The 16,106-nt window shown below is 40.1% G+C and overlaps 1 protein-coding gene across 2 annotated transcripts in view; it reads left to right on the top strand.

Moving 5' to 3' along the window:
• KCNQ3 (potassium voltage-gated channel subfamily Q member 3) overlaps positions 1 to 2,376 on the top strand; it is a 212,847-nt gene extending 210,471 nt beyond the window's left edge. For both annotated transcript variants that reach the window (XM_070748310.1, XM_070748309.1), the window contains one exon: positions 958 to 2,376. In XM_070748310.1, coding sequence (XP_070604411.1) covers positions 958 to 1,677 — 720 coding nt within the window. In that variant the 3' untranslated portion in view covers positions 1,678 to 2,376. The remainder of the gene's footprint in view (positions 1 to 957) is intronic.
• The last annotated feature ends 13,730 nt before the right edge of the window (positions 2,377 to 16,106 follow it).

Here is a 16,106-nt window from a genome sequence, read left to right as displayed (position 1 = left end):
TGTGAGCAACTGGTTTTTAAGATATTGGGGTTTTATGATGTTTTTAGATTAAATTTCTAAATGTTGTATTTTTTCTCCTGAACCGCCCTAAGTCTAAGGAGAAGGGCAGCATAGAAGTCTAATAAATAAGTAATAATAATAATAATAATAATAATAATAATAATAATAATAATATCTGCCCCCGACTAATAATTGTGATACATGGTGTGATTGTACCATTTGATTGAGAAATATATAGGGTTTTTTAGCTATATGTTTTTTTAATGTATTAGATTTGTACTGTATGCTGTGTTTTTATATTTACTCTGTGAGCCATCCTGAATTTTCGGAGAAGGGCGGCATACAAATCTAAATAATAATAATAATAATAATAATAATAATAATAATAATAATGACGATGATTACAACAACAACAAAACAACAGTAACAGTAACAATAACAATAACAATAGCAACAACAATTATTATTATTGTTGTTGTTATTGTTATTATTGTCCACGACTCTGACATAAGCCAGTGAAAGTTGTCCCATGCGTCTTTGGCACACTGGGCACAGTGCCAATGGATCTCAGCAGACATTTGAAAACCATCGGAATTGACAAAATCTCCATCTGTCAATTGCAAAAGACCGCTTTACTGGGATCAGCAAACATAATTCACCACTACATCACGCAGTCTTAAGTGCTTGGGAAGCATCCAACTGGTGATGAAATACAAAATCCAGCATGGTGATATTGTTTGCTGTGTTGTATTAATAATAATACTAATAATAATAATACTGATAATACTACTACTACTACTACTACTGATGATGATGATGATGATGATGTTGATGCATTTGTTTGTAATGACCTTTAATCTTCGTGATGATCTCGACGGAGGTCAATTTTCAGTTTGCTCTTATTTCAGATAGCCAATAGTTTATTCCAGATGATTTCTGATGGCTGTTGTCTTTTAGGTCCACGACATGGGGAAGAAGCTGGATTTTTTAGTAGACATGCACAAGCAGCATCTGGGGCAGCTGCAGGTCCAGGTCACCGATGTGTGTCCTTTGAAAGAAGCCACGTCCCCAACTGAGGACAACCGCTTCTCTGAACTGAAGTCCATCATTTACAAGTACTCCAAGCCTTCCCTCCACGAGCTGTCTCCAAGCTTCCACCACGTTCCCGTGAACAAAGTCCCTCCTTTTGGGTACTCCAGCCAGGAGTATGGTCACAACCCACTTCCACTGCCCTTCAGTGACCAGAACTCAGGCCGATGGCAAGCCACGCCCTTCTCCACTGCCTACTCAGAAAGGCCCACGGTCCTGCCAATAGTGACTTTCATGGACCCTCAGGTTTCCTTCCAGTCTCCGCCGAGAGAGCTCTGGAGCTCCCATTCGGACAGATTCTCCTCAAGACAGAGGCAAAGAGACAGCGACACCCCTTTGTCCCTCCTCTCGGTCAACCACGAGGAACTGGAACGCTCCCCGAGTGGGTTCAGCATCTCTCAAGACAGAGACGATTTCCTCTTCGGCCCAAATGGCGGGAGTAGTTGGATGAAGGAGAAACGCTATTTGGCTGAGGGGGAAACAGACACGGACACCGACCCTTTCACTCCCAGCGGGTCTATGCCTCTCTCCTCCACAGGGGACGGGATTTCCGACTCAATATGGACTCCTTCAAGCAAGCCAATTTAATCTTCTCTACACGGGGTTGGGGCGGGATGTGGGAGGGTGGAGATTTGGGCTGCCTTTTTCTCGTCCTGTAAACTTCAACTTTGTATATCTTTAACGATACTTGCCCAAAGCTTCCTCCCCCAGAAACGAAAAAGCAAGCCACCACGCCCATCCCTTCACCCACCAATGGCTATTCTGCATGCTGGTGTTTGTGGGCTTCTTTCTCCACCATTTCACACAGTTGAGCGATGCAGTTCTCCTCGTTGCTACCGAAACGAAGCGGCTGAGTTTTGCGCAGGGTGGGGTGTTTCCTGGATTTTTTGGTTTAAATTTTATTTTTAGTTTGCATGACTTGATGCTCTAAAGGGTACAGGGAATTTCTTCCACGATTAAATCCACGAAGAAAAAATAATAATAACACTATCGCTCGGTGAGTCAAGGGGACAGATCGATGTCAGAGCTAAAAAAAATAACACCGCAAAGGTGGAGAGATTTAGGCTGTGTCGTTGTGAGCAAAAAACAACAACCTTCATTTCTAGAATGATGCCCTTGGTGAGGTGTGCATGCTTTTTGCATCATTCCTCTTTGCCATTTTAGCTGCTTCCCTCTGGGCTGTTCATTTTGTTCTCTCCCGTGTGGCCATAGTAGGCTGAATTAATTCCATTCGTTTGACCTCTCTGCACCTGTATAAGAGACCCGAGAATATAACACATTCCAGTATCTAGAGAACTGAAGTGGGTTTTTTTTCTTCTTCACAACTTTGCATGTTGTTGACTTACGTGAAGCTCAGGCAGGCTTAATCTGCTCTGAATATTGTTCCCACTCAGCGTCTCCATGGTGTTCACAAGTCAAAATGCCAAGGTTCCAGGTAACATCTGAACTCAATGAAGAACCCGAGTCAAAGTACTCCTCAAAGTTCCAATTTATTTCTAGAGCTGTCCTGGCACCTACCTTGAGTTTCCCAACCCGTCAAAATTCAATTCAATTTCAATTCAATTTGGTCAAAGCAATGGAAACTGCAGTTTAATGTTTCCAAACGTAAAATAATGCACTTGGGGAAAAGGAATCCTCAATCTGAGTATTGCATTGGCAGTTCTGTGTTAGCAAAAACTTCAGAAGAGAAGGATTTAGGGGTAGTGATTTCTGACAGTCTCAAAATGGGTGAGCAGTGTGGTCGGGCAGTAGGAAAAGCAAGTAGGATGCTTGGCTGCATAGCTAGAGGTATAACAAGCAGGAAGAGGGAGATTGTGATCCCCTTATATAGAGTGCTGGTGAGACCACATTTGGAATACTTTGTTCAGTTCTGGAGACCTCACCTACAAAAAGATATTGACAAAATTGAACGGGTCCAAAGATGGGCTACAAGAATGGTAGAGGGTCTTAAGCATAAAACATATCAGGAAAAACTGAATGACCTCAATCTGTATAGTCTGGAGGACAGAAGGAAAAGGGGGGACATGATCGAAACATTTAAATATGTTAAAGGGTTAAATAAGGTTCAGGAGGGAAGTGTTTTTAATAGGAAAGTGAACACAAGAACAAGGGGACACAATCTGAAGTTAGTTGGGGAAAAGATCAAAAGCAACATGAGAAAGTATTATTTTACTGAAAGAGTAGTAGATCCTTGGAACAAACTTCCAGCAGACGTGGTTGGTAAATCCACAGTAATTGAATTTAAACATGCCTGGGATAAACATATATCCATCCTAAGATAAAATACAGGAAATAGTATAAAGGCAGACTAGATGGACCATGAGGTCTTTTTCTGCCGTCAGTCTTCTATGTTTGTGTGTTTGTATGTTTCTATGTATGCCGCCCCTCTCCGAAGACTCGGGGCGGCTCACAACAACAATAAAAACAGTATAACAATGGAAGAAATCTAATAATAAAATTACATTAAAAAAAACCCAACAATTTAAAAAATTAAACAATTTAAAAAGTTCACATCCCTTGTCCTCCACCCACAAACTTGTCACGTTGCCCACTCAGATTGTGCCAGTGTGGCAAGTCCTTCCTTCGCTTCTGCCCTTTGTGAGATTTTGCTTCTCACGCATTAGAGATGTTGGCAATTTTTTTGCTTCTGCGCATGCACAGAAGCCAAAAACCCACCAAAATCTCTCTCTGTCTCATGTCCCCTCATGAGATTTTGCTTCTGGAGCATGCACAGAAGCAAAATCTCGCCGGGTTGTACATGCATGCCGGAGACCTGAATCTGCTCACGCAGCGCAGCGGAAGCGGCAACCCCCAGAGACCAGGGAAGGCACTGGTCTCAGAAAATGAGGAGAAAGCATGAGCTTGCTTGACCCGAAAATCAGCTGGCTGGCGAGACTCGCACATGTGCAGTGGAGCTAAGCTGGTCAATGCCTCATGTGCCAGCAGAGAAGGCTCCTCACGCCACTTGTGTCATGTGTGCCATAGGTTTTTCATCACGGCTATATGGTAATCCTGGACTAAACAATCATTTGTTAGTGAGCGTTTGAAGTTACAACGGCACTGAAAAAAAGCAACATGACCGTTTTTCACACAACCGTCACAGCATTATTATTATTATTATTTATTAGATTTGTATGCCGCCCCTCTCCGTAGACTCGGGGCGGCTCACAACAATAACAAAGACAATGTAAGAACAAATCTAATCATTTAAAAAACACTAAAAAACCCATTATTGAAAGCAAGCATACACACAAACATACCATGTATAAACTGTATAGGCCCCGGGGAGATGTCTCAGTTCCCCCATGCCTGATGGCAGAGATGGGTCTTAAGAACTTTACGAAAGGCAGGGGGGGCAGTTCTGATCTCAGGGGGGAGCTGGTTCCAGAGGGTCGGGGCCGCCACAGAGAAGGCTCTTCTCCTGGGTCCTGCCAAATGACATTGTTTAGTCGACGGGACCCGGAGAAGGCCAACTCTGTGGGACCTAACCGGTCGCTGGGATTCGTGCAGCAGAAGGCAGTCCCGGAGATATTCTGGTCCGATGCCATGAAGGGCTTTATAGGTCATAACCAACACTTTGAATTGTGACCGGAAATTGATCGGCAACCAATGCAGACTGCGGAGTGTTGGTGTAACATGGGCATACCTTGGGAAGCCCATGATTGCTCTCACAGCTGCATTCTGCACGATCTGAAGTTTCCGAACATTTTTCAAAGGTAGCCCCATGTAGAGAGCATTACAGTAGTCAAACCTCGAGATGATGAGGGCATGAGTGACTGTGAGCAGTGCGTCCCGGTCCAGGTAGGGCCGCAACTGGTGCACCAGGTAAACTTGGGCAAACGCCCCCCTCGCCACAGCTGAAAGATGTTTCTCTAATGTGAGCTGTGGATCAAGGAGGACGCCCAAGTTGCAGACCCTCTCTGAGGGGTCAATAATTCCCCCCCCCAGGTTATGGATGGACAGATGGAATTGTCCCTGGGAGGCAGAACCCACAGCCACTCCGTCTTATCCGGGTTGAGATTGAGTCTGTTGATACCCATCCAGACCCCAACAGCCTCCAGGCACCGGCACATCACTTCCACTGCTTTGTTGACTGGACATGGGGTGGAGATGTATAACTGGGTATCATCCGCATACTGATGATACCTCACCCCATGCCCCTGCATCCCATGGTCATGAGGTCAAAATTCAGACCCTTGGCAACTGGCATGTATTTATGATTTTTTTTTTTTTGCATTATATTTTCCAGTTTCAGTTCTATACGGTCCATAACTTGAAATGTTTCTTTCATTCTCAGACATTACTTGTTTACAGTAGTCCAGAGGTTGGCTGCTGCAGAAATGGCTAATCTGTTCCAGCAGCAGCCCACCTCTGCAGTAGTCTTAGTAAACTGGGGTATGTTTTCCATATCTTTTTTTTTTGCACTTGGTATCATTTTTGCAACAAAATTTAATCCGCGTTATTTGTCCAACAAAAAGAAATATTCCGAGAGTCACACCCATTCCTCCCCCCAAAAATGGCGCTTCTGCTTCGAATCAGAAATTGCTCTTCATTTTTCCTCTGTTGTTCTGCACTTTCAAATTCATTAAATCCAATATGCAAGTAAGTATTTAATAATTAATTCAGTTTTAATAAGGTAAAGGCAACTTCCAGTTCAAATGTCAATATTTTTGTGTTAAAACAAAGTGTCTTTTCATAACCACATCTTCTTTAAAACTGCCAACAAAACTTTTCCCCCCTCTTAGTTCTCAAAACATTTTCTTAACAATTTTATTATACTTGTCCCTCCACTAACATTTGGCTTCCTTATTTTGCCCCCTCATCGTTTTTGGGTCTCTTTCTTTTCTTTTAAAAGGCAACTGTCAGCATTTCAAATAGCATCTGAGAAATAAATCAGAGTCCAAGGCTTGGCCTTCTTCAAAATTCCAATTTATTAACAGGGACATGTTAGCACAACTGGAGAAACCTGAATCTAAAATTATGAGGGTATCTCCACCCAGATTAGAGTTCTTTTCCTTGCATCTCCTCCCATAAGACCATCACATGAACCATACATCTTCTGCCAGCATATTCTGTAACTCCCAGCAGCTTCTGGCCAGATGCTGAACAAAGGCTGACTTTGAGAGCAACAATCCCAGCTCACAAATCCCTCTTACTTAGTCTTGCTGTTCTGGTCTTCCTTTGGCTTTGTGGCAGCCATGTTTGCTGCCTCTGCACCATGTCGTCAGTGAGGGGCTTTCCTGTTCAGGAGGGGGAGATGTAGCTCCCCTTTTTCTCCCTGGTGTCCCCCTTTGCTTCGTCCCCTCTCCAGGAAGGCTTAGGTCCCAATCCAGGACCTTTGGGCGAGAGAGTATTCGGAACCAGAACCAGAGTTTGTGGTCTGACTTTCGATGCCGCCGAAGGAGAAACCGGAAGTCCCGTGATCCGCTCTTGTGGCCTTCTGACAAGCAAAGCCAATGTGGAAGCCAGGTTCACTTAGCAACTGTGTTACTATCTTAACAGCTGCAGTGATTCAGTTAAACAATTGTGGCAAGAAAGGTAGTAAAATGGGGCAAACCACATTTATTTATTTTTGATTTGATTTGATTTGATTTGATTATTTGTATGCCGCCCCTCTCTGTAGACTTGGGGCGGCTAACAACAGCATATAACAAATCTAATATTTAAAATAACTAAAAAACCCTTATTAAAAATCAAACATACACACAAACATACCATGCATAAATTGTGTAGGCCTGGGGGGAAGGAATATCTCAATTCCTCCATGCCTGACGACAGAGGTGGGTTTTAAGGAGTTTACGAAAGGTGGGGGCAATTCTGATCTCTGGAGGGAGCTGGTTCCAGAGGGTCGGGGCCGCCACAGAGAAGGCTCTTCCCCTGGGTCTCGCCAGATGACATTGTTTAGTTGACGGGACCCGGAGAAGGCCAACTCTGTGGGACCTAACTGGTCACTGGGATTCGTGCAGCAGAAGGTGGTCACGCAGGTATTCTGGTCCGATGCCATGAAGGGCTTTATAGGTCATAACCAACACTTTGAATTGTGACCGGAAACTGATCGGCAACCAATGCAGACTGCGGAGTGTTGGTGTAACATGGGCATACCTTGGGAAGCCCATGATTGCTCTCGTAGCTGCATTCTGCATGATCTGAAGTTTCCGAACACTTTTCAAAGGTAGCCCCATGTAGAGAGCGTTACAGTAGTCGAACTTCGAGGGAGGCAGAGGCCAAAAGGTGGGGGTGGCTGGGTGGGGCTACACTTGATGTATAAGATGCACCTAAGTTGTCACCCTCTTTTTTTGGGTGTGTGTGTGTAAAAAGATGTAAACTTATACTCTGAAAAATATGGTAATACCACTTCACTGTGGTATACAGCCCTCTCTAAATGGTTTACAGAGTCGGCATATCACTCCCCAATATTCTTGGTCCTCATTTTGTAACCCTTGGAAGGATGGAAGGATGACTCAACCTTGAGCCGATCAAGATCGAACTCCTGGCTGTGAGCAGAGTTGCCTGCAACACTGTATTCTAACCACTGCATCATCAAGGCTGTTGATACACAATACTCCTTCCATGTATTTGATGGGATTGTCTGACACAAAAAGTTATTTTCCCCCCTCAAAGTTCCTACAAGTCAAGACAAAATCATGAACATTTAGTGCATCCTTAATCTAGTCAGCTTCAGCACATCATTTTATCCCCTGGTTAGGGCTTTCAAAAAACTTTATTCAGAGAGAGTAACAATGAAAGAGCTTGCAAGCCAGTTTAGAGCTGGAAACCTGGTTAGGGCTGGAAAGAAATATTCAGAGCAAGTAAAGCAATGAAAAAACCCCTTACAAAGACAAGGTTTGGAAAACATTCTTTGCAGAGAGTAACAATGAAAGAGTTGTTACTGAATGTTTGGAAAACATTCTTTGCAGAGAATAACAATGAAAAAGCTTGCAAGTTAGTAGGAGCTGATAACATCGTTAGCATCTGATTAGGGCTGGAAAGAAATATTCAGAGCAAGTAAAGCAATGAAAAAAAACCCCTACAAAGACAGGGTTTGGAAAACATTCTTTGTAGAGAGTAACAATGTAAGAGCTTGCAAGCCAGTAAGAGCTGGTAACATCATTAGTACCTGGTTAGGGCTGGAAATAAACCTATTCAGAGCAAGTTAGAGCAATGAAAATAACCCTGCAAAAACGTAGTGCTTGGAAAACATTCTTCACAGAAATAAACAACGAAAGAGCCTGCAAGGTAAGAGCAGGGAAGATAGTGGCCTGTTAGGGCTGGGGGGGAAAAAGCTACGTTTAGAGTATAAGACACACCCAAATTATCAGCCTCTTTTAGGGAGGAAAATGATGCATCTTATACTCCGGAAAAATATGGTAACTGAATGAAGTGATTGATAGAGTGAATTGTCCTGCAGCAAATTGTCCATAGCAAGATTGTCACAGTGAGTTGTCTATGGGGAGTTGTCCTAAACCCCACACACGTAATATCCCTCCCTTTGCAGTAGCTTTTCCAGCTGAACGTTTCCCAGGCTGGGAGCTGACCTCCCCGAGTGTCCAGCCAATCTGGTCTTTGGTGGTTCCTTATTCAGGGACTGAGATTATAGAAGTCTCCTTCGGAGACAGGCTGAATATGCAAAAAGATTGCAGAGCGCAAAACTACAACCATTCAATTTTTTTTAAAAAAAAATTAAATGATTGAAAAAATACATTTCTTTATTCAAGAGATGTGTAGAGCTGCCCATTGTATAGAACGTAACTCTAAATGGATTCAAAAGTATCAAAATACCAAAATATAAAGATTAATGTATTGTAAAAGCCTTGCAATGTATCATCAAAGAAATGGGTCTTTTTCTTTCAGATTAAAGATGAAAATTAACAGCCTAGAAATATCCTTGAAGCTCTCCAGCTTCTTTTTAAGTTGCATACCCGGACTGAGGAATGTTGATGTCACAATTTGGTTTATTATTATTATTATTATTATTATTATTATTATTATGAAGAAGAAGAAGAAGAAGAAGAAGAAGAACAACAACAACAACAACAACAACAACAACAGAGTTGGAAGGGACCTTGGAGTTTTTATTTATTTATTTACTGTTAGAGTTGAAAGGGACCATGCAGGTCATCAAGTCCAACCCCCTGCCTGAGCAGGAATCCTAAAGCACCCCAGCCAAGTGGCAGTCCAATCTCCTCTTGAAAGTGTCCAGAGTTGGGGAGTTCACAACCTCCGCAGGCAGGTTGTTCCACTGCTTGATCGCTCTGACCGTCAGGAAGTTCTTCCTTACTTCTATGTTGAATCTCTCCTTGGTCAGCTTCCAGCCGTTGTTCCTCGTCCGGCCCTCTGGTGCTCTGGAGAATAGAGTAACCCCCTCCTCTCTGTGGCAACCCCTCGTATACCTGTATACAGCTATCATGTCCCCTCTGGCCCTCCTTTTCTCTAGGCTATCCATGCCCAGTTCCCGCAATCTCTCTTCGTAAGTCTTGGTTTCAAGTCCAACTCCCTGCTTCACTTCTTCAGACAAATGGTTATTCAACATCTTCTTAAAAACTTTTAGTGTTTGAGCATTCACAACTTCTGGAGGCAAGTTGTTCCACTGGTTAATTGTTCTAACTGTCAGGAAATTTTTTCTTAGTTCTAATTTACTTCTCTCCTTATTTAATTTCCACCCATTGCTTCTTGTTCTACCCTTAGGTGCTTTGTAGAATAACCTGACTCTCTCTTCCTTGTGGCAACCCCTGAGATAAATAAAACAATAAACATTTTAATTACTTGCAATTTAGAGTGATTTTGTAAATATTATTCAAGCCTTGAAAGGAGACTGTGAAGAACTGAGCTTTTCAACCAAGTTACTAGGGCTGTGATACCTTAGTATTCAACGGCTTTGGTAGTCATCAGATTTGTTACTCAATGCATTTTGAGGTGAAAACTTTATTCCAATACATCATTTGTTAGGTTCTCAATGCACGGGCTAGAACTTGTTGGTCTCAGCTGTCTTGTGACTCATTACATCCCCATTCTTTATGGAAAAAAAATTGGTACTCATCATTTTTGGTACTCATCATATCTCCTGGAATCAATTAAACAATGAGTATTGAGGTACCACTGTAGTAATTTTCAGAGGCATCTACATTTTCTTTCCAGGAAATATTCAAGTCATGCATTTTGTATTTGTCTCTATGTGTGTATGTGTGTGTGAGTGAGTTAGCGAGAGAGAGAAAGTAAGAAAGTAAGAAAGAGTAAGAAAAAGTAAGAAAAGTAAGAAAGTAAGAAAGAGAGAGACAAAATCTAACACTCTTTGAGTTACAACATTCTCTGAACTTGGTGTTTGTTTGGTTTTTTTGCAGACTTTTAATTAGCCATAGTAAGTAACACAATCAGTGCTAGAAGGCAGAGGAGCAAGCCATTTGAATATAGAATAGAATAGAATAGAATAGAATTTTATTAGCCAAGTGTGATTGGACACACAAGGAATTTGTCTTAGTGCATATGCTTTCAACGTACATAAAAGAAAAAGATACATTTGTCAAGAATCATGTGGTACAACACTTAATGATTGTCATAGGGGTCAAATAACCAATGAAGAAATAATCAATATTAATAAAAATCTTAGGATACAAGCAGCAAGTTACAATCATACAGTCCTAAGTGGGAGGAAAAGGATGATAGGAATGATAAGAAAAACTAGTAGAAATAGAAGTGCAGATTTAGTAAAAAGTCTGACAGTGTTGAGGGAATTATGGCGTTCGGGAAAACATGTTCTTGTGTCTAGTTGTCTTGGTGTGCAGTACTCTGCAGCATTTTGAGGGTAGGAGTTGAAAGAGTTTATGTTCAGGATGCGAGGGGTCAGTAAATATTTTCCCCGCCCTCTTTTTGACTCATGCAGTATACAGGTCCTCATTGGAAGGCAGGTTGGCAGCAAATTGTTATAAACCCAGACCAAACCCACTCCCTTCTGACACTGATAATGTTACCTAGCTAGGTAATGAAAGGTCTGAAGGACCTCACAGATCAATCAAATGTTCTCTTCTATTGGTTATGCCACTCCGAGTCTCCGGAGAGGGGCGGCATACATACATACATACATACATACATACATACATACATACATACATACATACATACATACATTAAAATAATAAAAAAATAAAATAAAATAAAATAAAATAAAATAAAATAAAATAAAATAAAATAAAATAAAATAAAATAAAATAAAATAAAATAAAATAAAATAAAATAAAATAAAATAAAATAAAATAAAATAAAATAAAATAAAATAAAATAAAATAAAATAAAATAAAATAAAATAAAATAAAATAAAATAAAATAAAATAAAATAAAATAAAATAAAATAAAATAAAATAAAATAGAATAAAATAAAAATAATTGTGGGACACTGTCAATGGCTTTAAATAGAGTCGTCGGAGAGGGGCTGTTGGGTTGGAAACGGGGGTGGGCTGCTGCCCGGATAGGAGGGAACACAGTGGAGTAGCGAATATGGAGCTCCACCCCAGAGCACCCAATTTGCACTGAAAGATGTTGAAAGAAAATGAAGGGCATCCTGCATAAGCCACGCCCACAGTGTGGTAGTAAAAAGTTTGGTAGCCCTTCACTGGTTGGAAATAACTCTAGGGACATTGGTCTTAACTTCAAATGTTCACTAAGCAACTGGTCATAAGTCAAGAACTAACTGTCTAATTTGTGTGGATATTATCTTAGACATTTTATCTCTCTGGAGAAGGCTTTAATTTTTGGAAAAAATGGAAGGAAGAAAAAGAGAGGACAAGTAGAAGTAAAGATGAGTTCTCTGTGAGGAAGAGGTGAAAAATCAGCTTGAGGACAAATTGTCCTGGAAAAAAATATTTGTTAATATTCATTAAAAACTGACATCATTTCATTTATTTTTTAAATAACTTTTATTAAAAATTTTAGGATAACACAATGCAAAACACAAACAAACATGAAACATGTATAGGGGTTCTTTGTCACCCCCCTCTTGCCAGAAGTTGTTTCTGGAGATATAAGTGAACTAAAACTAAAAAATTTACAACCTTTCTTTAATTTATAACATAGCTTGCTAATGCTTTATACAATTCTTTTAATATAAAATTCGTATACGGTTCATTATTAACGTATTTATATTATTACATATCAGTTACGTTGTTACTTCAGTTTCTAATTGCTTTTTAAAAAAATTCTGTATAATTGAATTTTGTGTGTTGTTTCTCTTTTCTAAGCATTCGTAAAATTCATCCCATATTTTATAATACTCTTCCTGCCCTTTTAACTGACCTCATTTCAATGGCACCTAATTAAACAAATAATCAAATCTATCCGGAACAACTTTTAATAAATACACAATGTTCATGTTTGATATTTTACTCTATTCCAGATACTTTTCACAAGTCTTTGCTGTGCTCATTTTTCTACTTCCTACAATCCTTCTCACCCAACCCACATCTGAAAACCGCCAATTCAAAGAAAAAACATATTGTAGTTTTTGCAGTGTGTTGTGATCATAAATGTTAGCAGCGAACAGTAAAACCATAATTGGTTTCCTTTGTTACTTTGATTTATATGTATTAAGAAACATCGACAAGGAACCAAAGGCAATATTTATTGTAACAATACTTGGGAAATCTTCTCAATTCCTTCTAAACTGTCATTCAAAACCACGAAATAATTGGGCACTGCCACCATAGTCTGTAATCTGTACCGTTCTGTTTATACCTCATCCTTCTACCTCAACCGTTGAATCTTTAGAATGCAGAATATAGAATACACAGAGAGAATAATAAACACAAAAAGTTCAGAAGCAAACAAAAGATTTTTCTCCCCAACTAAAAAGTCTTCTGTTTTGTTTCCGACAAACACCTAACTCTGCAGCTAAAAAGCAAATTCAGCCGAATTCTCTTGGCTGTCTCAACAGAGTAATAGTAGTAATAATAATAATAATAATAATAATAACAACAACAACAACAACAACAATAACAACAACAACAATGAAGATTGAAGGCAAAGTGGATAAAGAAAAGACCTGGTCATGGCTTACAAGTGGAACACTCAAAAAGGAGACAGGGGGACTAATACTGGCGGCACAAGAACAGGCCATTAGAACAAATGCTGTCAAAGCCAGAATTGAAAAATCAACAGACGATCCAAAGTGCAGACTCTGTAAAGAAACAGATGAAACAATTGATCACATACTCAGCTGCTGCAAAAAGATCGCACAGACTGAGTACAAGCATAGACATGATGCTGTGGCACAGATGATCCACTGGAACTTGTGCCGGAACTACCATTTACCAGTGGCAAAGAACTGGTAGAATCATAAGCCTGAAAAAGTGGTCGAAAATGAGCAAGCAAAACTACTGTGGGACTTCCGACTTCAGACTGACCGAATTCTGAAGCATAACACACCAGACATCCTGATTGTGGAGAAAAAGAAAGTATGGATCATCGACATAGAGAGAAATTAGTGAAATACGAAGATCTAAAAATCAAGCTGCAACGACTCTGGCATAAGCCAGTGAAAGTGGTCCCAGTGGTACTTGGCACGCTGGGCGCAGTGCCAAAGGATCTCAGCGGACATTTGAAAACCATCGGAATTTTCAAAATCTCCATCTGTCAATTGCAAAAGGCCGCTTTACTGGGATCGGCAAACATAATTTGCCGCTACATCACGCAGTCCTAGGTGCTTGGGAAGCGCCCGACTGGTGATGAAATACGAAATCCAGCATAGTGATCTCGTTTGCTGAGCTGTATTGACGTAATAGTAATAGTAATAGTAATAGTAATAGTAATAGTAATAGTAATAGTAATAGTAATAGTAATAGTAATAGTAATAGTAATAGTAATAGTAATAGTAATAGTAATAGTAATAGTAATAGTAATAGTAATAGTAATAGTAATAGTAAGGAGTAGATTTATATTTTACATTGTTCTTTGTCATTGCTGTGAGCTGCCCCGAGTCTATGGAGAGGGGCAGCATACAAATTTAATAAATAAATAAATAAATAAACAAACAAATAAACAAATAATTAATAAATAAATAAATAAATAAATAATAGTAATAGTAATAATAATTTTTAATTAGATTTGTATGCCGCCCCCCTCCGCAGACTCAGGGCGGCTAAAGAGTAGTTTCCTTCTAACCAGTGCACTTTGTTTTCTGCCTGAATAGAAGAACAGTTGGAATCCCTTCCCCGATTCCACCATTCTTCTTCCTCTGTGGCATTTGATTAAACCATCCCTTGTCCCTTGAATTCATAAACAGGCAAGCTAAGATTATAGCCCTGAGAAAGTGCTCGGCGCTCATTCATTTGAGCCGGGCTGTCATAGAAAAGGAACCGGTTCATCTCATAATGTTTTGTGGTCCCTGGATGGGAATCAAACAATTCTGCAACTTAGCAAAAGCATTGTTGAGCGCAAGAGGGAAGCTTTTCAGGACGAAGCTGGGAATTTTGCTGAATGACAGATGATCTCCTGATTTGGACATCAAACAGTTAGGATCAGGGTCAAGGAACTGTCTTTCTTTCTCAGTTGTAAAGATTCATAATTATCCTGATTCATTCCGCTGAGAGATGGCAAACAGGCCACCAATGATAACTGAAACCTTCAAGGGGGTATCTTAACATTTGACAGATTCGGCTTCCAAAGTATATTTTAGACAGCTAAAATTGCTTCATCAAAAAATATTGTTTGGTCTGGGATGACATCCACCCCACCAACAAGAACAAATGGTGTAAGGAGAACAGAGTAAAGAATAACAGAGTTGGAAGAGACCTTGGAGATTCATGGATGCCAAGTGTATCAGCGGTTATTGAAACGGATGTCCATGTGCCGCCTCTATGTTGGTTGAGGCTGGCAGGGTTCCCTTGAGTACCATTTATTGGGGGTTAAGGGAAAGGGAGAGTTTTGGCTTCTCTTTCTGCTCAAGATTCCCATGGACATTTGGTGGGCCACTGTGTGACACAGAAAACTGGACTCGGTGGGCTTTGGCTTGATTCAGCATGGCTCTTCTTATGTTCTTAATACCTTCTCTCCCCTTTCCTACCACCATCTACTCTTCTTTCCTTCTTGCTTCTCTACATCCTCTTCTACTCTTTCTCCTTTCTCTCCTCTCCTATTTCCTCTTACACCCTCTAAATCAATCCCTGAGTGGATAATTCGAATTATTATTTTTTAATTATTATTTTTCTCCCCACTGAAAACATACATAGCCTATCATATACTTCAATACAGCTGAATAAACATGTATCTTCTATTAAATATAATCATGAATACTTGTTAATTTCACATCCATTACTCTTGGTATATGTTCTGCCAGCGTGTCTCAAACGCCCGTAATTACACGGTAGTTAGTCCAGGAAGACACACACCACACGATGAAAGGAAAACCCAAAAGTTTTTATAAACAGAAAAACAGAAACAGCTCCCTTTTTAAATGTCAAAGGGATTTTCTGGTACACACAAGGCACAGGTTAAATGCAATCCAATTGCTCACCCAATAACTGGGAAATTGAGTCCAATTCTAAAGTCCAGAGAGTCCACACACACAATCCTGAACAGCAAAAACCACAATCTTGACGAAAAATGAATCAGATAAACTGCCATGAGGCTAAAACACCAGGCTGCACTTACTTACTTACTTACTTACTTACTTACTTACTTACTTACTTACTTACTTACTTACTTACTTACTTTATTTACTTACTTACTTACTTACTTACTTACTTATTAACAATATAGTAGTGGAACAAATCTAACATTAAAAAACATATAAAACCCTATCATTATTTAAAAAACCAAACAGCACATTCATACCAAACATAAAACAAAGTATAAAAAAGCCTGGGGGAAAGGTGTCTCAACTCCCCCATGCCTGGCGTTAAAAACCCATTATTATTAAAAAAAACCAAACATACATACAGACATACCATTCATAAAATTGTAAAGGCCTAGGGGGAAAGAGTATCTCAATTCCCCCATGCCTGGCGGCAGAGGTGGGTTTTAAGTAGCTTACG

The sequence above is a fragment of the Erythrolamprus reginae genome, chromosome 3, assembly GCF_031021105.1.
Source record: "Erythrolamprus reginae isolate rEryReg1 chromosome 3, rEryReg1.hap1, whole genome shotgun sequence".
NCBI classification, from domain to species: domain Eukaryota; kingdom Metazoa; phylum Chordata; class Lepidosauria; order Squamata; family Dipsadidae; genus Erythrolamprus; species Erythrolamprus reginae.
This window is presented reverse-complemented; position numbering and strand designations above follow the sequence as displayed.